Raw genomic sequence first — 20,534 nt, 5'->3', positions numbered from 1 at the left:
TCCCTTTTTCCTTCATCTTGAGGGATTATGTATATGTTGGTATGGTTGATTATTTTCCTTCCAGAGTCTCCGGTTTTGTTCATTTTTTTCTTTATTCTTTTTTGTATTTTTCCGTTAGACTGGTTAAAGTGATTTTTGATCTGTCTTCAGATTTGTTGCTTCTTCTGCTAGCTCAGATATATTGTTGAACCTCTCTACTGAAGTTTCATTTCAGTTGTACTTTCCAACTTGAGAATTTTTATTTAGTTCTTTTTAATACTTAGTGTGTCCTTATTGATAGTCTCTGGTGAATGTTATTCTCATATGTCCCTTCAGTTTTTTAGACATTGTTGCCCTTAGTTCTTTGACCATATTTAAGATAAATATGCCTTTGCTTAATATCTGGGTGTTCTTAGGAGATAGTCTCTATTGACCCCCCCCCCCCCCCCCCCCGCCATATATGGGATGTTATGTCTTGTGTTTTTGCATGTCTCATAATGCTTGAAAACTGGACCTTTTAAATAATACAACATGGCAGCTCTGGTCAGATCTCCTCCCAGGGTTTCTTAATGCTGTTTGTTGTTTGCTGACTTTGTAAATTCTGCTTTCTTCACCACTGTGTTGTCACCGAAATCTCTGGTTATCTTTGTGGTTATTTATGGAGTCTTCTAGACTCCATACCAAACACCAGACAGGCCAAATAATGATAATTCTCTGGGAATGGGGCTTTAAAAGAGCCTGTTCTGCCTTCTCCCACTTGCTGTCAAGATGCTGATTTTTGCCATAATTGTGTGCTATTGGTTTTCAAGACTACTGTGGAGCTGAGAGGGGAGATGAGAATAGGCAAGGTACCTAGATTCAGCCCCCTTATTTTGAGTAAGTGCTCTGTGGATTGCTACAAACCTTTTTTTAATTTCTAGAGTTCTGAAGAAGTTGATTTTGAGTTTTCTTATTGCCTTTATTTATTTTTAAAGATTTTACTTATTTATTTGACAGAGAGAGAGAGTGAGAGAGGGAACACAGGCAGGGGAGTGGGAGAAGGAGAAGCAGACTCCCCACTGAGCAGGGAGCCCGATTCGGGGCTCGATCCCAGGACCCTGGGATCATGACCTGAGCCAAATGCAGCCGCATGCAGCCGCTTAACAGACTGAGCCACCCAGATGCCCCTTCTTATTGCTTTTAAAGGATAGAATTTTCTGAGATCTTTACCTTGTCATTTTCTTAACTGTCACTCTAGTCTGTATCCTTTGAATTGTCTTGCATTGTGCACACAAGAGAATGTTTAAAGGTACATAATACTGTGTCAACTGTCTAGTAACAATTTTTCCACTTGATACAATGTTATCTGTCATGCTTATTCTCCTCAAGCTTATAATGCATGGTATTTTTACAAACGGAATAGCATGATACATTGTTTCTTTCGCTTGTTTTTAGAACTTGGTTTTTAGTCTTTCACTGTTACTGTGTTTTGTTAAATGTTCTTATAGCTAAATCTTAAATATATTCTCAAAATTATAAATGTGTAGAAGCGGAATGTGTTGAGTCTGGAAGCATGAAAACTCACTTTTTGGTGTGCAAGACCAGATTGCTCTTCAGGGAAATGGTTAAAATTTATATTTCACCAGTCATGTAGGAGAGTGATTATTTGCCAGCTTCCTCACCCAGTACTGGGTATTACTATTCATTTCATTTTGTGTTCCAGGAGATCTTTTGGCACAAAGGAAAGTTTTATATTCTTGAAATGTTCTGTATCTTTATCTAGTATGGGAGCCACCAATCACATGGCTCCTGAGCACTTGAAACGTGACTAGTTCTAAATGAAGTGTGCTGTATTTCAGATATTACTACAAAAGAAAAGGATGCAGAGCAATGAATATGTGAAATGAATTCTAGTAATTTTTATATTGATTGCATGTTGAAATAGTATTGTGTATACATTGGTTAAGTAAGATATTAAAGTTAAATTCTTTTTTCTAGTTTTTTAAATGTGTTTAGTGGAATACTTAAAATTACATGTGTGATTTATTTTATAGATTTATTAGGCAGTGCTAATCTAGATTCTAGACAGTTCTTTCTTTAACAAAAGCCCTGCTTCTTTAAAGCTTATGCTGTTTAACCACAGCATGTTCTCACCCTTTTTAAATTTGCCAGTTTCTATTTATTCATTCAAGATGACACCAAACACTCAGTTTTCCTTTCCTCCCCAAGTTCTGTCATTATTCTGGGGCATTTTTAGTGCCCATATGTACAACTGACTCAATAATTTAGCCTCCCAATTTCTGGGTTGTGCTTGGGCCATCATTTTAATGGTCCCATGTGGGGGTGCCGGGGTGGATCAGTGGGTTAAGTGTCTGCCTTTGGCTCAGGTCATGATCCCAGGGTCCTGGGATCCAGCCCTGCATCAGGCTCCCTGCTCGGTGGGAAGCCTACTTCTCCCTCTTCCACCCCGCTGCTTGTGTTTCCTCTCTCACTGTGTCTCTCTGTCAAATAAAAAAATAAAATTTTCATGGTCCCATGTGGTTATCATCTGGAACTACTCTTCCACCTCTAAAATCTTAATTGTATGGCCCATTTTAACCACAAGTTCACATTCTTTCAGATATCTCATTTCTTTGTTTCCTACCTTTCATCTTTGACCCTCTTCATTTTTGTTCACTGAATCACTTCAACTGGACTTGTCTGCTTCCATGATCCCATGATCCCTTGACCTTTTTTGCACACTTTCTGCAAAATAACAGTTTCAAATGACTCTTACAGTCTATTGGCTTGTACTTATGTTGCAGATTGCTACTGGACAAAAAGATCCTATGGCTTTTGGGATATATTCACACAGATGTGTGGTCTTCAGCTTTAATCTGCATATAGAGTTGCTTGGTTGTCTCCTATGGGACTCCCAGTCTTTTCCTGCTATTCTTGTGGTTGTTTATTCAAATGTTTTACCTCTTACTGTTCCCTCTCCTCTCCTCTCCTTAAAATGAGTACATGATTTTGTCTCTTGCCCTTAGAGAAAACCTCATCCCTCATTCTAGAACACTGTATCCTGATTTACCTTTTTTTCAGCCATTTGTCTACTTGATCTTTTCTGTTAGCATTTAAGTGGGTGCATCTCTATCTCTCTCTCTCTCTCGTTTTCAACTCGCTCTTGACCCATTGTTACTCTCCAGGTTCTACCTTACTGTTCTTCACCAAAAGCTTTCGGAAGGAATTGTTTATACTCATTCCCTGCATTACTCACTGTTTACTTACTTCCAGTATGCATTTTTCTTTTTCTTTCCCCTGTTCTGACAAAGGCCCCTGATAATGATAAGTAGATTCTTCTGTATCTTTATAGTGACCACTCCAGAGCATTTGGTACAGTTGACCACTTCTTGAAGAAGGCCTCTACATTTGACCTCCTTGAACTGCTTCTAGGAACTACTTTTTTTCCTCATTCTTTTTATCTCTCATCTTTTTCTAGATTTATGTAGGTGGTGCGATGTTAGTATTGTTTCTGGCCTGTTTCCACTTCGTGTGCTGTATTTGGATTCATATGCATGGTCTTCATACCATTTAAATGTTGTTAGCTTAAAATGTTCTGTTTCACCTAGACATTTCTAGAACTTCTAACTTTTATATATGCAAGCTGTGTACTAGACAGTTGTCTCCCTAAAGTCCATTTAATACCTTAAACTCAAGTGATTCCTGCTTTTAATGATTGGTACCACTGTAACCCAATTATTCAAACCTGAATTTAGAAATCTCAGCCTTACCATTTCGCAGGTTAGCTATAGAGACCTGTAAATACATCTCATTAATTTCTAACTAGCACTGTCTATTAGAAATTACTGTAAGTAATAGATGTAATTTAAGATTTTCTAATAGCCACATTTAAAAAGTAAAAAGAAACAGGTACAGTTAACTTTAGTTCATATGTCACCCAATAATGACTAAAATTTTATTTCGGCATGCAGTCACTTTAAAAATTAAGATAATTTTTGGACGCCTGGGTGGCTCAGTGGGTTAATCCTCTGCCTTCCGCTGGGCTCAGGTCATGATCTCAGGGTCCTGGGATCAAGCCGTGTATCAGGCTTACAGCTCATTAGGGAGCCTGTTTCCCCCCTGTCTCTGCCTACCTTGATCTTTCTCTCTGTGTCAAATAAATAAATAAATAAAATATTTTTTAAGAAATATAAAACATTAAAAAATTAAGATAGTTTTCATAGTTTTTTTTTCATACCAAGTTTTCAAGATCTGACATGTATTGTGCACTTAAGGCACAACTCATTTCAGGGTAGCTAAATTTCAACTTTTTGATAGCCGCGTGTAGCTGGTGGCTACCTTAATATAGACAGTAGAATTTTAGCTTCTATTTCTCTTCATCCTCACTTCTTTCTTGGCTCAAGTCCCAATTTTTTCCCTGGGTTACTGCACCAGCTTTTGGGACAATGTACAATGTATGTATATTTTAATTCCAAAGGGCACAAGTTGAACTTGAAGTTAATTAAGACAAGACCAAATGTTTGTCTTTGAAATTTAAAGTGTTGTCATTCTGAGAACTCTTACAGTTCATCTTCAGTTTCTTGTTAGTGGTAGTTTTCTAAAATAAGAATACAGTTCTGCATGTGAATTAATGTGATTGTGTATTCTTATGCTTCAAGTCCTTTAATGTTCTCCTTAAGCTTTCAAGATGAAGTCTAACCTAAGTTCCTTAGTGTGACTGACAGTAATCTTCATGATCTGGCTTTTGTTCAAGTTTCCTATGCTATATAGCTCCCAGACCTTGAAACTGAGATATATTAAATTTGTAGTTCCCATACAGAATCATGCTCTCCTTTTTTGCTTTTGAGCCTTTGCAGTTACCAACTAGTTTGCTTGAGACCCATATTTTCCAGCACCTACCCACATTTCTCAGACTAAGGTGTGCTAGTCCTTCAGGAGCTAAAGGATCTGACCTCAAAATAGGACCAAGCTCTCCCCAACCCCCACTGTCTTTTTTGTTCTATAGCCATCCTTCATGTTTGCCTAGATCACAGTATTTTATCACTGTGTTGTTATGATTGCCTTTTAATTTACCTGACCTTAGGTTCTTGGTTTCATAAGCAGGGAACTTGTTTTTATCAACTTTTGTGTACTTAATTGCTAGTACATACATTGTGACGGTCCAGTAACTATGTTGATTGAATGAGAGTAATTCTGTGTAAGTAGAGATCAGATTCCAAGTTCAGAGTAAAGAAAAAAAGTTTTAAATGTTATCTTATTCTTACACGTATTCATAGAATTAAATATTAAAATACTTCAAGCACATTAACTAGGAATCCAAAATAGAGAAAATAAAAGTTAGTTTCATCAGTACATAATTGCTCATCTCAGTGAAAAGGGAAGAGCTGGGGCAGGCAAATTAAGACATGAACTTTTCAAAAAGATCAGGGTGAGGGGACATTAAAGCCGACATTTAGGACATACCCATGCAAATCTTGTAACATTTTAGTGTTCTTGTTGTATTAAATGTGAAATCTAGGTATTTTTGTACCAGTTATATTTAGAATATTTAAATCATTTACATGGTGGCATTCTTTAATTTTTCCATTGGGTTATGTAAGACTAAAACAGATATATATATATGTATATATATATATGTATATGATGTAAGGCTTTTAAGAATACTAAGGAATAGACAAAAGTGTTTAGAGTTGCTTAAATTTTAGAAGAAACTTAATTTTTGTCCATGTGTAAAACAATGTACAATGTATCTTTTAATTCCATAGGGCACAAATTGAACTTGAAGTTAATTAAGAAAAGACCAAATGTTTGTCTTTGAAATTTAAAGTTATGGATAAAAATCTTGGATCTTTGTAGCATGATTTTTTAAAATTGCAATTATTAAGGAGAGAAACAATTCTGGTGTTACTAAGGTAATTTGGGGTTGAATGTCTCATTTTGTAAAGATGAGGGAAGTTGAAGGTTTTGTAGTACATCTTAGCTTGGATATGTTTTAATTTTCCTCAAAATCTGATTTTTGTCAGGCTTCCTTTATGTTATAATTCCCCTTGCTCAATTGCGTTTTTGTTATGGAAATGTATATTTGGCATTTTCAAAATAAATTACTGCTTTTCTTTTTTGGAAAATTTATTAAAACATATTAATATTCAGACCTTTAAAAACGATAATGGATTTCAGATGCCAAGATTTTCATAACTTTATTCCTTGTAATCGTAACAAGTGGCAAGAGAAGGTAAAGTGTTCTTAGGGGTTCCAATAATCTATCAGTTAGAACCTATTTGAAGCATCTTGTTCTTCAAATATAATTGATTTCTAGAAATAAGGTTAAATAAGTTAAACACTAAAATTACTGATATTTCCACAGGCAGTGAAGTAACAAGCAGTAAATTGTTGTGATTTGGTTTTCTTAAATAAGAATTTTAACATAGAAATTTGGCATAGTAACTAAAAGAATTTTTTAAATGTATGCCTTTAGAAAAGATGATTTGATAACTGTTTCTTCTTATGCAACTCATGTTTCAAATCCAGTAATACTTTGAAGATCTTAAAGTATTTTGGTAGAAAGAAGCCTGCATGAGAATATACTTTTATCTTTATTCACATGCTTATAAGTGTCACAGTTATATCATTCATATCTATAAATAATGTTTCTTATTCAGAGATTATATTTCACACTGGTACTGTGAACATTTTATTTGCCCAGGAAAAGAATCAGTGGGTGGTTAAGTCTTCTGAATTACAGACTGTGGTTGATTTTAGAATTTGGGATAAGGAATGATTCTTATGAAATGTGAAAGAAAAGTCTATATGTTTTAGTCAACCAATGTTATGTTATTGGTATAATCCCAAAGTCTTTTGGGAGGGGGGTGGACGCAATTTTTTCCTTAGAAGGAATTTTCTTAAAAATATATATTTAGCCATTTAGCTTTTTAAAATCTCTCTCATGTATTGGCATTTTGCTAGGAATATAGAGATGAGTAGAACATGGTTTTCTCCCTCTCGGAAATAATTATAGAGGGCTGATAAGTACTGTGTTAAATTTTAAAATAATTTAATTTTGGGGTGCCTGGGTGGCTCAGTGGGTTAATCCTCTGCCTTCAGCTCAGGTCGTGATCTCAGAGTCCTGGGATTGAGCCCCGCATCAGGCTCTTTACTCAGCAGTGAGCCTGCTTCCCCCTCTCTCTGCCTGCCTCTGCCTACTTGTGATCTCTCTTTCTGTCAAATAAATAAATAAAATCTATAAAAAAATTTAATTTAAAACATAGAATTATTTAAAGTGTTATATTTATGTGCAAAAAATTGTTTACCCTCATCCTACTCATTCTTCTTCCTCACTATGTTACTGAAACTGCTCTTATCCAAACCAGTAACCTCCTTAGTTTTATGTTTATGTCTCTTTGGTTATGTTTTATGGTTATGTCTTTGGTATTTCATTTGACCTTTCAGTGGCATTTAACACAGTTGAGTGACCTTGAGCCATTCCTGGTGTTCTTCTTGCTGACTGATCTTTCTCACCCCTGTCTGTCATCTCAGTGTTAAAGTGCTCCAGGTCTCTGGCTACCCCCCCAGTCTCTAGTTTCTCCTCGAGAATCCAACCCTCTTCTAATACTACTTAAGTGCTTATGACTCCTAAATCTATGTTTTCAGCACCAATCAGCCCTGCAGTTTCTGGACTTACGTATTTAACTGCCTGCTGGCCTTCTTGAATGTATAATGCACACATCAAACATCACACATTCAAAGCTGTTTTTGATTTTGACAGTTTGGGCCCTCACTGCCTACTTTTTAATTCCCATTATTCCTATTTTTCCTTAGAAATATCACTCCATTGAGTTGTTTAAGCCAAAAACCTAGGAGTTTTCTTGGTCTATTTCTCCTTCACCAGTCACATCTAAAGTGTGTTAGCAATGTCCTGGCAGTTTTACTTTCAAAACATATTCTGAATCCTTATCTCTTCTTGTAACCACACCATCTAAATTCAGTATACCCTTTCTTTCTTGGACTATTGCAGTAGACTTCTTACCAGTTTTCTTATTTCCACTTCTTCTCTTAGCCCTGAGAGCTATCTTTAAAACACAAATCAGGTCAGGTCACTTGCCTGTGTGCAACCCTCTAGTGGCTTCCCATCATGCCTAAAATAACATCCAAATTTCTTACTTTGGCTTGGTCCCACATGATCTGGCCTCTGCCTGCCTTTCTGACCTCGTTTTCATCATTTTTCAGCCTGATCCACCACTTTCTTCATTGTAGTTCTTGTAACCTCTTTTTGGCCTAAAATTACTAAGTTCATCTCTACTTTAGGTCCCAGCCCTCTGCCTAGAAATCTTTCCTCCCTTTTCTTAATCCATTCCCAATATTGTACTATATGCCAAAGACTGTTCTAGGACTTGAGGATAAAGCAATGAAGAAGACACAGGGACATACTCTTTGGCATTTTTCTTATGCCTTTTGTCTGGAGCGTTCCTTGAATATGCAACCTAAAATAATCTCTCTGAAACTTTTTTCAACTCTCCCAGATGGCGGCTTCTTTTTTTGATGCCACATTTTATGTAGTTTATTTAATCTCCACCTTTAAGGAGCTCACATTGTAGTTGGAGGTAGAATAGGGTGGAGAGTGCAATAAATATGGTGAGTAAAATGTATGTTAGATGATAAAAAGTGCTAAGTAGAAAAACATAAAGCTACAGCAAAGTACAGAGGAGAATGGAGTTGTAATTTTAGATAGGGTGGTCAGGGCAGGCCTTCGTGAAGTTGACATTTGAATATCATCATGTGTTCCAGGTTGTGATATAACTCGTAGATTTGTGTCAATATAAAATAAAAATATATGGTTTTCACAGACTTTTTGTCCAAAGTAAATCTACTTTCTTCTCTATGCTTCGTTAGTTGCTTTCAGCTCACATTAACTTCATCTTCCCATTTGTTGCTTGCTATCTTTAGCTTCCTTCCCTTTCCTGTATCCACAAGTCTGTGTTTCTTCCAATTCTGAACTTTAATCAGTAGAACTTGAAATACAGTACTGTATAAAAGTTTCTAACTAAAATGTTTGCATTTATCTTATATAGACTGTCTTTTTTTTTTTTTAAAGATTTTATTTATTTATTTGACAGAGCGAGAAATCACAAGTAGATGGAGAGGCAGGCAGAGAGAGAGAGGGAAGCAGGCTCCCTGCTGAGCAGAGAGCCCGATGCGGGACTCGATCCCAGGACCCCGAGATCATGACCCGAGCCGAAGGCAGCGGCTTAACCCACTGAGCCACCCAGGTGCCCCTATAGACTGTCTTAATTCAGAGATTGACAAAGCAAAATTGTATGAAAGTTACATTTTTTTCCTTGAGATTTAAACCCTGTCCTTATATACCTTGCTGAAACATCATACATAACAGTTTTTTTTTTAAGAGTTTTATTTATTTGAGAGAGAATGAGAGAGAGAGAGAGAGCATGAGAAGGGGGAGGGTCAGAAGGAGAAGCAGACTCCTTGCCGAGCAGGGACCCCGATGGACCCCGATGAGGTATTCAATCCCAGGACTCCAGGATCATGATCTGAGCCGAAGGCAGTTGCTTAACCAACTGAGCCACCCAGGCACCCCCATAACAGCTTTTCTACCATTTCTTTTAAAAATTTAAGTACAAGGCATAGTAGTAATTGGCTTTTATAAAAAGTTAAGAGTTGTTCAGGAAAGCTACTGAACATTAGTTAAAATTCATTAGGCCTTAATGTCCCACAAAAAAAGTATTTGGCATGTGTAAAGCCTGTCCTCACCTTATTTATAATTTATTTCTAACTTGTTGAGTTACATGTAAGTAACTTTCATTTTTTTCCCCTCTATTTTTTGCTATGTTCCAATGGATTTGCCTTTCCTGTTTGGACTGAATGTGTCATACACAATTCTTGGAATTCCTCATTTACTGTTCCTCTATGGATCTGTTCTGTTGGAATCTGGAACACTGGAATGATGGAAATGTGTTCTTTACAAAGTAGCTGTGAGTATATGAGATAATTTATACAGAGATGTTTACAGTCTAAATTAACTTAAATTTAACGTACAGTTCAATGAAATATGAGCTAAGGAAGCCTTACATTTAATAATATTTTTAGCTTAATGCATAGTAAGCTTTCATATATTTGATTTTAAAATACTATACTGTGATTAGTATCCTAGTTAGTCTTTAAAATTAGCTTTTCCATTTAATTGGCTTGGTTATTCTATCAACATTTGGCTTAAAGATTAGTTCATATGATTCAAAAAAAATTGCTAAAAGTTGGTGGATGGATTTTGTTACATGTGATGCTAGTGAGGAATGCAGATTGCTGTTTAAATTCAAGTGTTTTGAGTTAATGCTTTGATTTCACGAGTATTTCTTTTTAAAATGAGATATTAAATGTGTCATAAACTTTTAAGAGAAATATGTACCTCTTAGGAATATTTTGCCATTGTATTTTAATGATGACTAAGACCTACCTCTAAGTAAAATTAACCGGTAAGACTACTCACTCAGATGGTCTAAAAACTATAGACAGTTTTTCTCAGCACTGGGTAAGTTAAAAGTCAGATTTAATTACTACCCCAATTTAATAGTAGGTTTCTTTGAATTACTCATGGAGCTATTGTTGAGATCAAAGAATCAAAAACCATGCAGAAAACTGAATTCTGATTTTCTTTAAAATCTGGATAAATCTGATGTCCCTGATGAGGGAGGCAACAGGATCATTTGAAATGCTGAAGTGGCATAATTGGACCTGGTATTAATAGCTTGAAAGATACTGTTCACTGATTGACTTGGCCGTAAGAACTTCTAAGAATTTATGAGAAAATTGTTTTAAACTCAACATTTGATTTCATTTCATGAATAAGAAGATAAATTTCAAGAAATTCTTACCTGTGGTGATTAGTATGAGTAAAGGGATAATTAAGAGAGTTCCTACTATAAAGGTATTTGAATTTTTTTTATCCTGAAAAACACTATTTTTTTTTAAATTTTTTTTTTTTTAGCTGATTGGTCAGAATCTTGTTATTGACTAATTGTAAGTTGAAATCTTTGCTCTGAGGAAGGTTTCTTTGGTTTTTATTTTTTGCCCTTGGGTTTTTATAATTGACCATTATATTGTCAAATCAACTCATACTCCTAATTCACTTTGTCTTTTGCTGTAGTTAATACTTTTATTGGTAACACTATAAAATCAGTTTGACTTGCCATGGATAATAGTTTTTACAGTTTTCTAAAATAGGTTATTGACAGGAATTTGAAATACATGACAGAAGAGTTTTGTTGATACATGAATAACTTGGCCCTTTTTGCTTTTCTCAGCAACAGAAGAACCTTGAAGGCTATGTGGGATTTGCAAATCTCCCAAATCAAGTATACAGAAAATCAGTGAAGAGAGGGTTTGAATTCACTCTTATGGTCGTTGGTAAGATATGTTTTCTTACTAAAATTGGATTTTGATCTGAGTTTTAAGTTATTAATCAGCTCTGAATGAATTTAAGAAGACAGTAGCCTAAATGACTGTAGGAATCGTATTATATCTTATTATGTGAATACATTTTTTAAAAAGATTCTATTTATTTATTTGAGAGAGAGTGCTAGCTCATGAGCAGGGGAAGGGGCAGGGAGACAAGTAGACATCTCACTGAACAGGGAGCCCCACACGGGAATCCATCCCAGAACCCTGAGATCATGACCTGAGCCGAAGTCAGATGTTTAACCTACTGTGCTACCCACGTGCCCCTTATGTGAGTACATTTTAAAATTTAAACTGGTGGCATGATAGGATTTATATATTTTTTAGCCTCTTTTTTTTTTTTTTTTTTTAAAGGTGGCACAATTTTAAAAACAAAGTTGAAAAGCCGTGGTGGTAGAGGAATATAACACTGTAAAGAAATTCTCTTCAATTGGTAATGCTACAAAAGGAAATAGTGTCTTGTGGTTAGTTATTATAGGCTAATTTTATTCTCTGGCTTATATACTATAGAGGAGTCATATCACATGAGTATTTAACTTAAACATACGTGCTCTGAGTTTGAGAAAGAAGGGTGGGGTAGAGGTTCATAATCATGCAAGTGATTACCCTGGAAATTCATTCAGTGAGTATAAGCTCTGTAGTGAGTGAAATACAGCTTTCTTCTCTAATTCAGTTACATTTTTCTTAAGTGTTTTATCCTCTGAGCACCATACCCTACCTGAAGTTCATTTTAAGAGATTGTCAAAGGTTATTTTGACTGTATGTTGGTACCATCGTTGTTATATTTGAAGAGACAGTATATCGTATATAAGATTAGTAATCCTTTTTTTTTAATTAGAGAGAGCAAAAGAGGGAGCACAAGCAGGGGAGTGGGAGAAGAAGAAGCAGGCTTTCCGCTGAACGGGGAGCCTGATGCGGCGCTTGACCCCAGGACTCTGGGATCATGACTTGAGCTGAAGGCAGAGGCTTAATGACTGAGCCACCTAGGTGCCCCAGATTAGTAATCTTAAATGTATAATAATTTTACTTCATAGAAGCTGACTCCTGTCTACAGCCATACCACCCTGAACATGCCCAATCTTTTCTGATCTTGGAAGCTAAGCAGGGTCGGACCTGGTTAGTACTTGGATGGGAGACTGCCTGGGAATACCAGGTGCTGTAGGCTCTTTTGAAAGTAAATCCTAAGGATGATGAAACTTTGTATTTCTCTATACGTTTTAAGAAGGTGAAAGGTAGGATAATGGATACACTGTCCTTGACAAAGAAAATTGAGTTAATACTTTGTCTTTTTTGTACTGTTCATTACTTTTTGCTAATTATGTTCAACTCCTATTGTTTTTATTTGGGTATTGAATATTAGATTCATTGAATTAGCTCTGAAATAACTCCTTCACTGGAGGCGAGAATACTTTATCAATCAACTGGAATATTTTACCAGACGGTCACTTTGTGGCTGTTGGAAGTGTATGTGTTGTGATAGTTAAAGTAGTTAAAGCATGGTACAAAGTCTGCAAACTTGATGTTTGGTAGAGTTGGTTAACTTGCCTGTTTCTGGTTGAGTAGAAGCATAGTATGCCCAGCTGGCAAATTGCTACTGTGAAGCAGAGGTCAGTCTAGATAGATGGATGGATAAAACATGCAGAACATACCTTTCCTTTTATAGGGCAGTTAACATGATCATTACATGTAAAGGAATACTAAATCTTACCTTTACTTATATAACATTTATGATCTTAAGTGACAGACTGTAAACAAATAAAAGATCTTTTTGTAATTTGTAAGAAAAATTTCTAGATCTGTTAGAACTATAACAGTTTAAAAATTTTTCAATATTAAAATTTTAGTTTGAAGAATGACTTCTTGAACATATACTTAGTAGAATAATATCTCGGGATCAAGGCCAGATATTTGGTTTAAAAATCTCGAACATTTTTCCAGGTGAAAAAAAATTCAAGTCAGCTGAAATGATTTTAGAGGAAATAGGGAAAGTATCTTACTAGTTTGTGAAATACAGCTTTTGTCTTTTCTTTTTCTCAATATGACTTCAGCTGAGATTAAAGGAGAATGGGTGTTAATATCCTGACCCACTTCACCTTGAATGTTATTGTTTAGTTAGCTGTCTCTGTATAGACTTGTTGAATGCAAGGAGTGAATCTTTTCATCTACGTAGTTAAGGAGTGTCTAACACATAGTCATCTTTTAAGTAAGTGTCTAATACTTGGTTGGTTTTTCTGACTTTAAGCCAAATATAACAGTATTGTTTGCAAATCACAGAAAGCTAAAGCTAACCTTGCTTTATTATTCTTAACTGTGGGTTCTTCCTTATAAGCTAGTTCATTTTTTTTTTAATTTAAATTTTACTTAGTTAACATACAGTGCAGTAATGGTTTCTGAGAATTAAATGACCATCACATAATACACCCAGTGCTCATCACAAGTGCCTTCCTTCATACCCATCACCAATCAGTCCATCCCCCATCAACCCTCAGTTTGTTCTCCATCATTAAGAGTCTCCTATGGCTTGTTTTCCTCTCTCTTTTTTTTTTACCCCCTTCCCATACATATGTCTGTTTTCTTTCTTAAATTCCACATATAGGTGAGATCATATGGTATTTATCTTTCTCTGACTTATTTTATTTAGCATAATATACTCTAGCTCTATCCACATCATTGCAAATGGCAAGATTTCATTCTTTTGATTGCTGAGTAATATTCCATTTTTGTGTGTGTGTGTCACACATATATGTACATACACATCTTCTTTATCCGTTCATCAGTGGATGGACATTTGGGCTGTCTCCATAGTTTGGCTATTGATGATAATGCTTCTGTAAACCTCAGAGTGCATGTAGCTCTTTGAATCTGTATTTTTGTATCATTTGGATAAATACCTAGTAGTGTAGTTGCTGGGTCATAAGGTAGTTCTATTTTTAACGTTTTGAGGAACCTCCGAACTTCTCCAGAGTAGCTGCATCAGTTTGCATTCCCACCAACAGCGCAAGAGGGTTCGCCTTTCTCCGCATCCTTAGCAGCACCTGTTGTTTCTTGTGTTGTTAGTTTTAGCCATTCTGTAAGTCCTCAGTTTTGAGATATAAACTCAGAATAGTTTTAGTTTTTATAAGGATTCTTGATTTAAGACTTATATATTGATACAAACTGAAAATCTATATTAACATTTGATTTCTTTATGAAACTCCTTTGTTGGAAAACCTTTATCCAATAACCTTGCCTCAAAAAAGCAGAATTTATTGAGTACTTATTTAAGTGCCTTCTTTGTATCAGGGAGGCATAGTGTATATTCCCATATCTTAAAGGAATTTATAATTTAGACAACATAAAGTACACATAAAAAGGTAAGTAACATTTCTGGGAAGTATATATGAATCAATGGAGTCATACAAAATTAAGGGTCATAGAAGTTGAAGGATTTGGAGAACTTGTCCCTGGTTAGAGATTATTTCTGCCTTATTTGAGGAGGAGAGGTATTAGGACAGATTTTTAAAAGAACAGAATTGGGATAGACATTTAGTGGATGGTCCACTTGGGAAGAAATAGCCAATACCTGCATAACCTTTTATGTATCAGGCAGTGTTCTGAGTGTGTACCTCACTCATACCTTAACAACGATCCTATGAAGTCGGTATTTCTATCCCCATTTTAGAGAGGGAGAAACTGAGGCATAGAGAGATTAGTTACTTGCCCCTGGTCACATTGCTAAGCAAATGGTAAAACCAAACTCAGTCTACTTCTCAGTCTGGTGTGTTCTTAAGTACTATGCAGAGGCTCATTTGAGGGTATTGGATAAAGTGTGCCCAGTATGCCTTGAACTTATATGATTTCATCTGGATGTTATGTTTTTCCTAAAAAAAAAAAAAAATGAAAGAGAGAAAAGAGAGGGAATAGCGGGGCAGGAATGATTGAGAATTAGAGAATTTAAATACTTGTGTGAGCAGTTTCTTTCTTCCATTGCACTGGAAAGAGTTGTGTGGCCTAGGGCAGGCATGAAGTGGGAGAGGTGAATTTTCTATTTCCCCAGTCATTTTCAGCTCCCACATACTTTCATATTGTGAATATTTTACCTTGCTGAATGTTAGTGTAGTGACAATATGGTGCACTAATATAAACTAGTTACTTTATATATTTTCAGACACAAGTATCTGTGTTGGTATAGGAATAAAAACAGGTTGTCAGTTTTGTATGTAATTGTGGTTTATACATGATACAGGGGTTTAAATTTGATTGAATAAGATTAAATTTGCCCGAACATTGATTTTACCCATAAGGTATGACATTATAATAGTTGAAAATTAGGCTGGAAAGGTAGGCTAGCCTAGATTTTGAAGAACTTGATTGCCACCAGGATAAATAGGTTGGAATTCTTGATTTTGAATCTTTATTTGAAAATTTAGTTTAAAACTCAGGGTCAAGCATATCAAATAATGAAGACACTTAGGTCTCTAATTCAGCAAATTGTCAAACAGATTAGGGCTTGAAATTTGACTGTCTCTTGTGTGTTTCTTAATTAGACTCGACTATGCTGAGAAGTAAAATGTTAATTATAAAATCCTAATTTTACTAGAATTCTCCAGGATTTTAGAACTCAGACTATGGATTGCTTTATCTTACCAGAAAATATTTTTTAAAACAAGTGATATTAAATCTATTATTTTGAATTTTTTTTTAAATTGAAGTATAATTGACCCTACAGTATTATTAGTTTCAGGTATACAATACAGTGAATTGAAAGTTCTGTGCATTAGTCATAAATGACCTTATCATCTGTTACCATACAAAGTTATGACAGTATTATCGACTGTATTTCCTATGCTGTACTTTTCATTCCCATGACTTATAACTAGAAATTTGTACTTTTAATTCTTACAGGATAAAATCCACAGTTCTGTCATTTCTGCAGTTTTGAACTTCACACAATTTTTATAGTAGAGATTTTCTTTATTTAGTGTTTGTCATGATCTATTTGACCTATACCAAATGTCCTTAGTAGCAGGATTGACATTTCTATTTTGTCAATGGGAAGGAACTTAGACTGCTTTAGCCATTTTGGGGATTCAAGTTTATCATAATGTGTTTTTTGTATATGACTTGTAAGCTAAAGTTTAGGAAGTGTGTAGTTGGTAATAGGATATACATTGTCATAATTGTTATTTTCTCTCATCTTCATGTTGGTGTTTGAATTGTAAGAACATCCAGAGTTATTTGAAGAAACTGAAAGGTAATATTGACTCATTTTGTTTTAAGGTTGTTCAGCATTCTGTGATATGTGTAATTCTGGATTTAAGATATGTTGGAGACTTGAATGCTTTGAGTAATATTTCAAAAATTTCTTCCTTGAGCTCTATTTTTATTTTACTTTTGGTAATAAAAGTAATCAATGATTGTACAATATTGTGAATATAGAAGAACCACTGAATTGTACACTCTAATGTGGTGAAATTTATGGTATGTGGGTTTTATCTTACTTACAAGAAGTAACTTAAAGCAGAGGAAGTTTTGGGAAAAAAGAAATCACATACGTCCACATATTCACTATTTTAATTTTAAAATTCGTTCTAGGTTTTTCATCTGTGTATTTTAAGATGTGCTTTTGTAATAAAGATAATGTGTTTCATTCATAAAAATTAGGTTATGCAGAAAAGCAGAATGAAAATAAATATTACCAAAACCTGTCACTGAGTTATCTATCTGTGATGTTCCATGATTGCTCTCTAAAATAAGCAGTAAATTGTGATCATCTTTTGATGTTAGGTATTCTTTGAATACCTAACTAGCTATGCTTGTGTCATAGACTTTAATGGCTTGTATAGGTTGGGTATTCCATAATTTGCCATGTTGTTCAACATCAGGATAAATTTTTTTTAAAGATTTTTACTTATTTATTTAACAGAGAGATACAGTGACAAGCGGGGGAGTGCGAGAGGAACTTGGACCCTGGGATTATGACCTGAGCCTAAGGCAGATGTTTAACGGCTGAGGCATCCAGGCACCCCAGTCAGGATAATTATATATAAACACGATTATAGTTCTGTCTGTCCTTGTATTTTTAATCAATTCCTTAAGATAAAGCTTTGGAAGTTTGAATTCCTGTGTTTAAGGGTTTTATTTTATTTTATTTATTATTATTGTTTTAGATTTTATTTATTTATTAAAGAGAGAGAGAGCGAGAGAGCGCGCGCAAGCACAAGCAGGGGAGTAGGGAGCGGAGCAGGGAGCCCAACATGAGGCTTGGGATCCCAGGATGCTGGGATCATGACCTGAGCCAAAGGCAGACGCTTAACAGACTGAGCCACTCAAGCACCCTTAAGCATTTTAGTAGATAATGCCAAATTGCCCTAAAATAGTTTGTATACCATTTTGCCCACTTACCTAGTGTTGACAATATTCTTTTCTGTGCATACTCTCAATGATGGGTATTATAGTCTTTTTTTTTTTTTTGGCCAATCTAATGCCTAAAAATTGATATCTTATTTTCATCTGTATTTTATTGTTGCTGGTTACCTTACTTTTTTATTTTTCTAGTATTTATTTTTAATATTAATTCTTTCGTAAGTAGCATGTTCTAGTTTAATTTAAAAAGCTCTGCTCATTTTTTTTCTTTAATAAGATACAGGACTCCAGGGCATTTATTATTATTACTATTCATATTATTATTAATAATAGTAGTAGTATTTGTTATTAGGTATTGGCATTTTTTGCCAGAATTTTTTCTGTGTTGTGTTTTAACTTGACTTTATGTTGTCCATGCAATCTTTTTTCTTATGGCTTTTGTTCTCCATGTCTTCCTGCTTGGTTCGGGATTACTGGGAATTCCACTGTATTTTATCTAAGTATATAGACTAAAGGTTTAACTTTTTATTCTGTAATCTTAAATCCATATGGTTGTTTTTTTTTTTTTTAAAGATTTTATTTATTTATTTGACAGACAGAGATCACAAGTAGGCAGAGAGGCAGGCAGAGAGAGAGGAAGGGAAGCAGGCTCCCTGTGGAGCAGAGAGCCGGATGCGGGGCTGGATCCCAGGACCCTGGGATCATGACCTGAGCCAAAGGCAGAGGCTTTAACCCACTGAGCCACCCAGGTGTCCCAGTTTTTTTGTTTGTTTGTTTGCTTGCTTTTTTGTTTTGATGTGAGATGTGAGACAGGAATTTGGTTTATTTTATTTTTCAAATGGCTAAGTAGTTCTCCCCAAACCATTTATTAGAAGCTTGATTTTTAAAAGATAATATGTGCGTGGTTGGTTCTCTTTCCAACCTTTGGTTTATTTCATTCAGTAATTCTTCCTCATATAAGTACCGCATTATTAGAGTTATAAATTTCAGTAATTATGTCGTGACTTGTGTAGGAAGATGACTAGAGTTTATGTTAATTTAGGGAGATAGGCAAACAATATGTAAAATAATTACAGATTATATTATTTTCTAGGAAGAAAATAAGCGTGGCATCTGTTTAGAGTTATCAGAGCAGATCTGCCTCTCTGAAAAGAAGACTTTTCTGTAACAATACCTGAAACACATGAAAATTAGGAAATACTAGAAAGAAGTAAAAATGATGAGATAATTTTTAATATTTTGCTGTAGTTATCCTCTATTTTCCTTTTGACAGTTGCATAATATTTCCACCTGTGGCTATCTCAAATTTTAACCATTGCTTTTTCATTTGCTATTTGAGTGATTCGCTCTCTTTGATCTCATAGTAATGCTACAGTAAAAATTTATGGAATGGAAAATTTGTTCAACATTTTAACTATGATGTTTAATGGCTGCATAATATTCTAATCTATAACTGAATATACTGTAATTTTTGTATCTTATTTCTCCACTAATGGACATTAACTTCGTTTTTACCCCTTCCCTGTTACAAATAACATGGCAGTGAAGATTCTTAAACAAACAGGGCTTGTGTATGTGTGTTGGGAAGCAGAGGGCAGTATCTTTATTCATTTGTTGATAGTCCCTGAAGGAGGATTATTGTAGCAAATTTTTTCAGCATTTCTGTGGCTCTTGGTACATATTGGCAAATTGTTTTCTTAAAAGTTTGTTCTACTAACTATGTATTTTTTTTTTTTTATTTTATTTTTTTTTTTTATAAAGATCTTATTTATTCATTTGACACAGAGAGATCACAAGTAGGCAGAGAGGCAGGCAGAGAGAGAGAGAGGAGGAAGCAGGCTCCCCGCGGAGCAGAGAACCGGATGCGGGACTCGATCCCAGGACCCTGAGATCATGACCTGAGCCGAAGGCAGCGGCTTAACCCACTGAGCCACCCAGGCGCCCTAACTATGTATTTTTAAAAAAGAGAAAATATTTTCTGCTTAATTTGAGATGTATAGTATAATTGAAGGTGGAGCTATTAATTCTCTGGATATGCTGAAGGGAAGAATGTAAATGTAGTTGAAGACACTGTAAGGGAATAGTAAAGGAGGACAAAAGTATACCAGTTAACTACAACATTAAATGATAACTGGCATAAGAAATATACAAACAGCATAATATGGGAGTTGGAGAAATAAGACTATGGCTAAAAAGCAGACCACTGTCTTCAATCGTACGCTATTTCCTGGGAAGATGGTACATGATATTTTTAGTAGTCAGAATATCCACATTTTATACATTTAATTCTTTATCTGATTTACTTTCAGCATTTTAATTGTGGAAAAGTATAATTTAGAAAAACACAAAGCATTTTTATAGACTGAGAGTTTTTCAGTCTTGTAATGGGATAATTCCTGGATTGACATACATAAGAAATGTACTCTGGATAATATCCCCATTTCATTTAGTAGGCTTAAAAAAAAGTAATTCAGTGTGATTTTTAAAATATATATAGGTTAATCCTTGAATTATAATTCTTAATCTATTTTGACTTCTTTTACATGTTCTATCCTAATACAGTCTTTGAAAATAGATCATAGTCTATTGAAAATAGGGAGGTAGGTGGAGGGTTGGGGATAAAAGAGTACACTTATGATTAAAAACATGGCCACCCTTTTGACAGCCTTTCTGAGAGCACTAAAATAAATCTTATAGTAAATGGGGCTGAATTAGAGAAGACCGGTGAGAATGCTGATGTTTTCCAGCCATAAGGAAATTGTTTTCTT

At 35.0% G+C, this 20,534-nt stretch overlaps 1 protein-coding gene and 1 non-coding gene across 4 annotated transcripts in view; both read left to right on the top strand.

Moving 5' to 3' along the window:
• Nucleotides 1-20,534, top strand: part of SEPTIN7 (septin 7) — a 114,696-nt gene that overhangs the window by 23,527 nt on the left and 70,635 nt on the right. For all 3 annotated transcript variants that reach the window (XM_032303912.1, XM_032303913.1, XM_032303914.1), the window contains exon 3: nt 11,268-11,370. In XM_032303912.1, coding sequence (XP_032159803.1) covers nt 11,268-11,370 — 103 coding nt within the window. The remainder of the gene's footprint in view (nt 1-11,267; nt 11,371-20,534) is intronic.
• LOC116569697 lies at nt 12,468-12,586 on the top strand. The gene has a single exon (XR_004277144.1). It is a non-coding gene; the product is annotated as a 5S ribosomal RNA (ribosomal RNA).

Source organism: Mustela erminea, chromosome 11 (genome assembly GCF_009829155.1).
Source record: "Mustela erminea isolate mMusErm1 chromosome 11, mMusErm1.Pri, whole genome shotgun sequence".
Taxonomy (NCBI): Eukaryota; Metazoa; Chordata; class Mammalia; order Carnivora; family Mustelidae; genus Mustela; species Mustela erminea.
The sequence above is the reverse complement of the archived record's forward strand: the minus strand, read 5'-3'. Positions and strand labels throughout refer to the sequence as shown.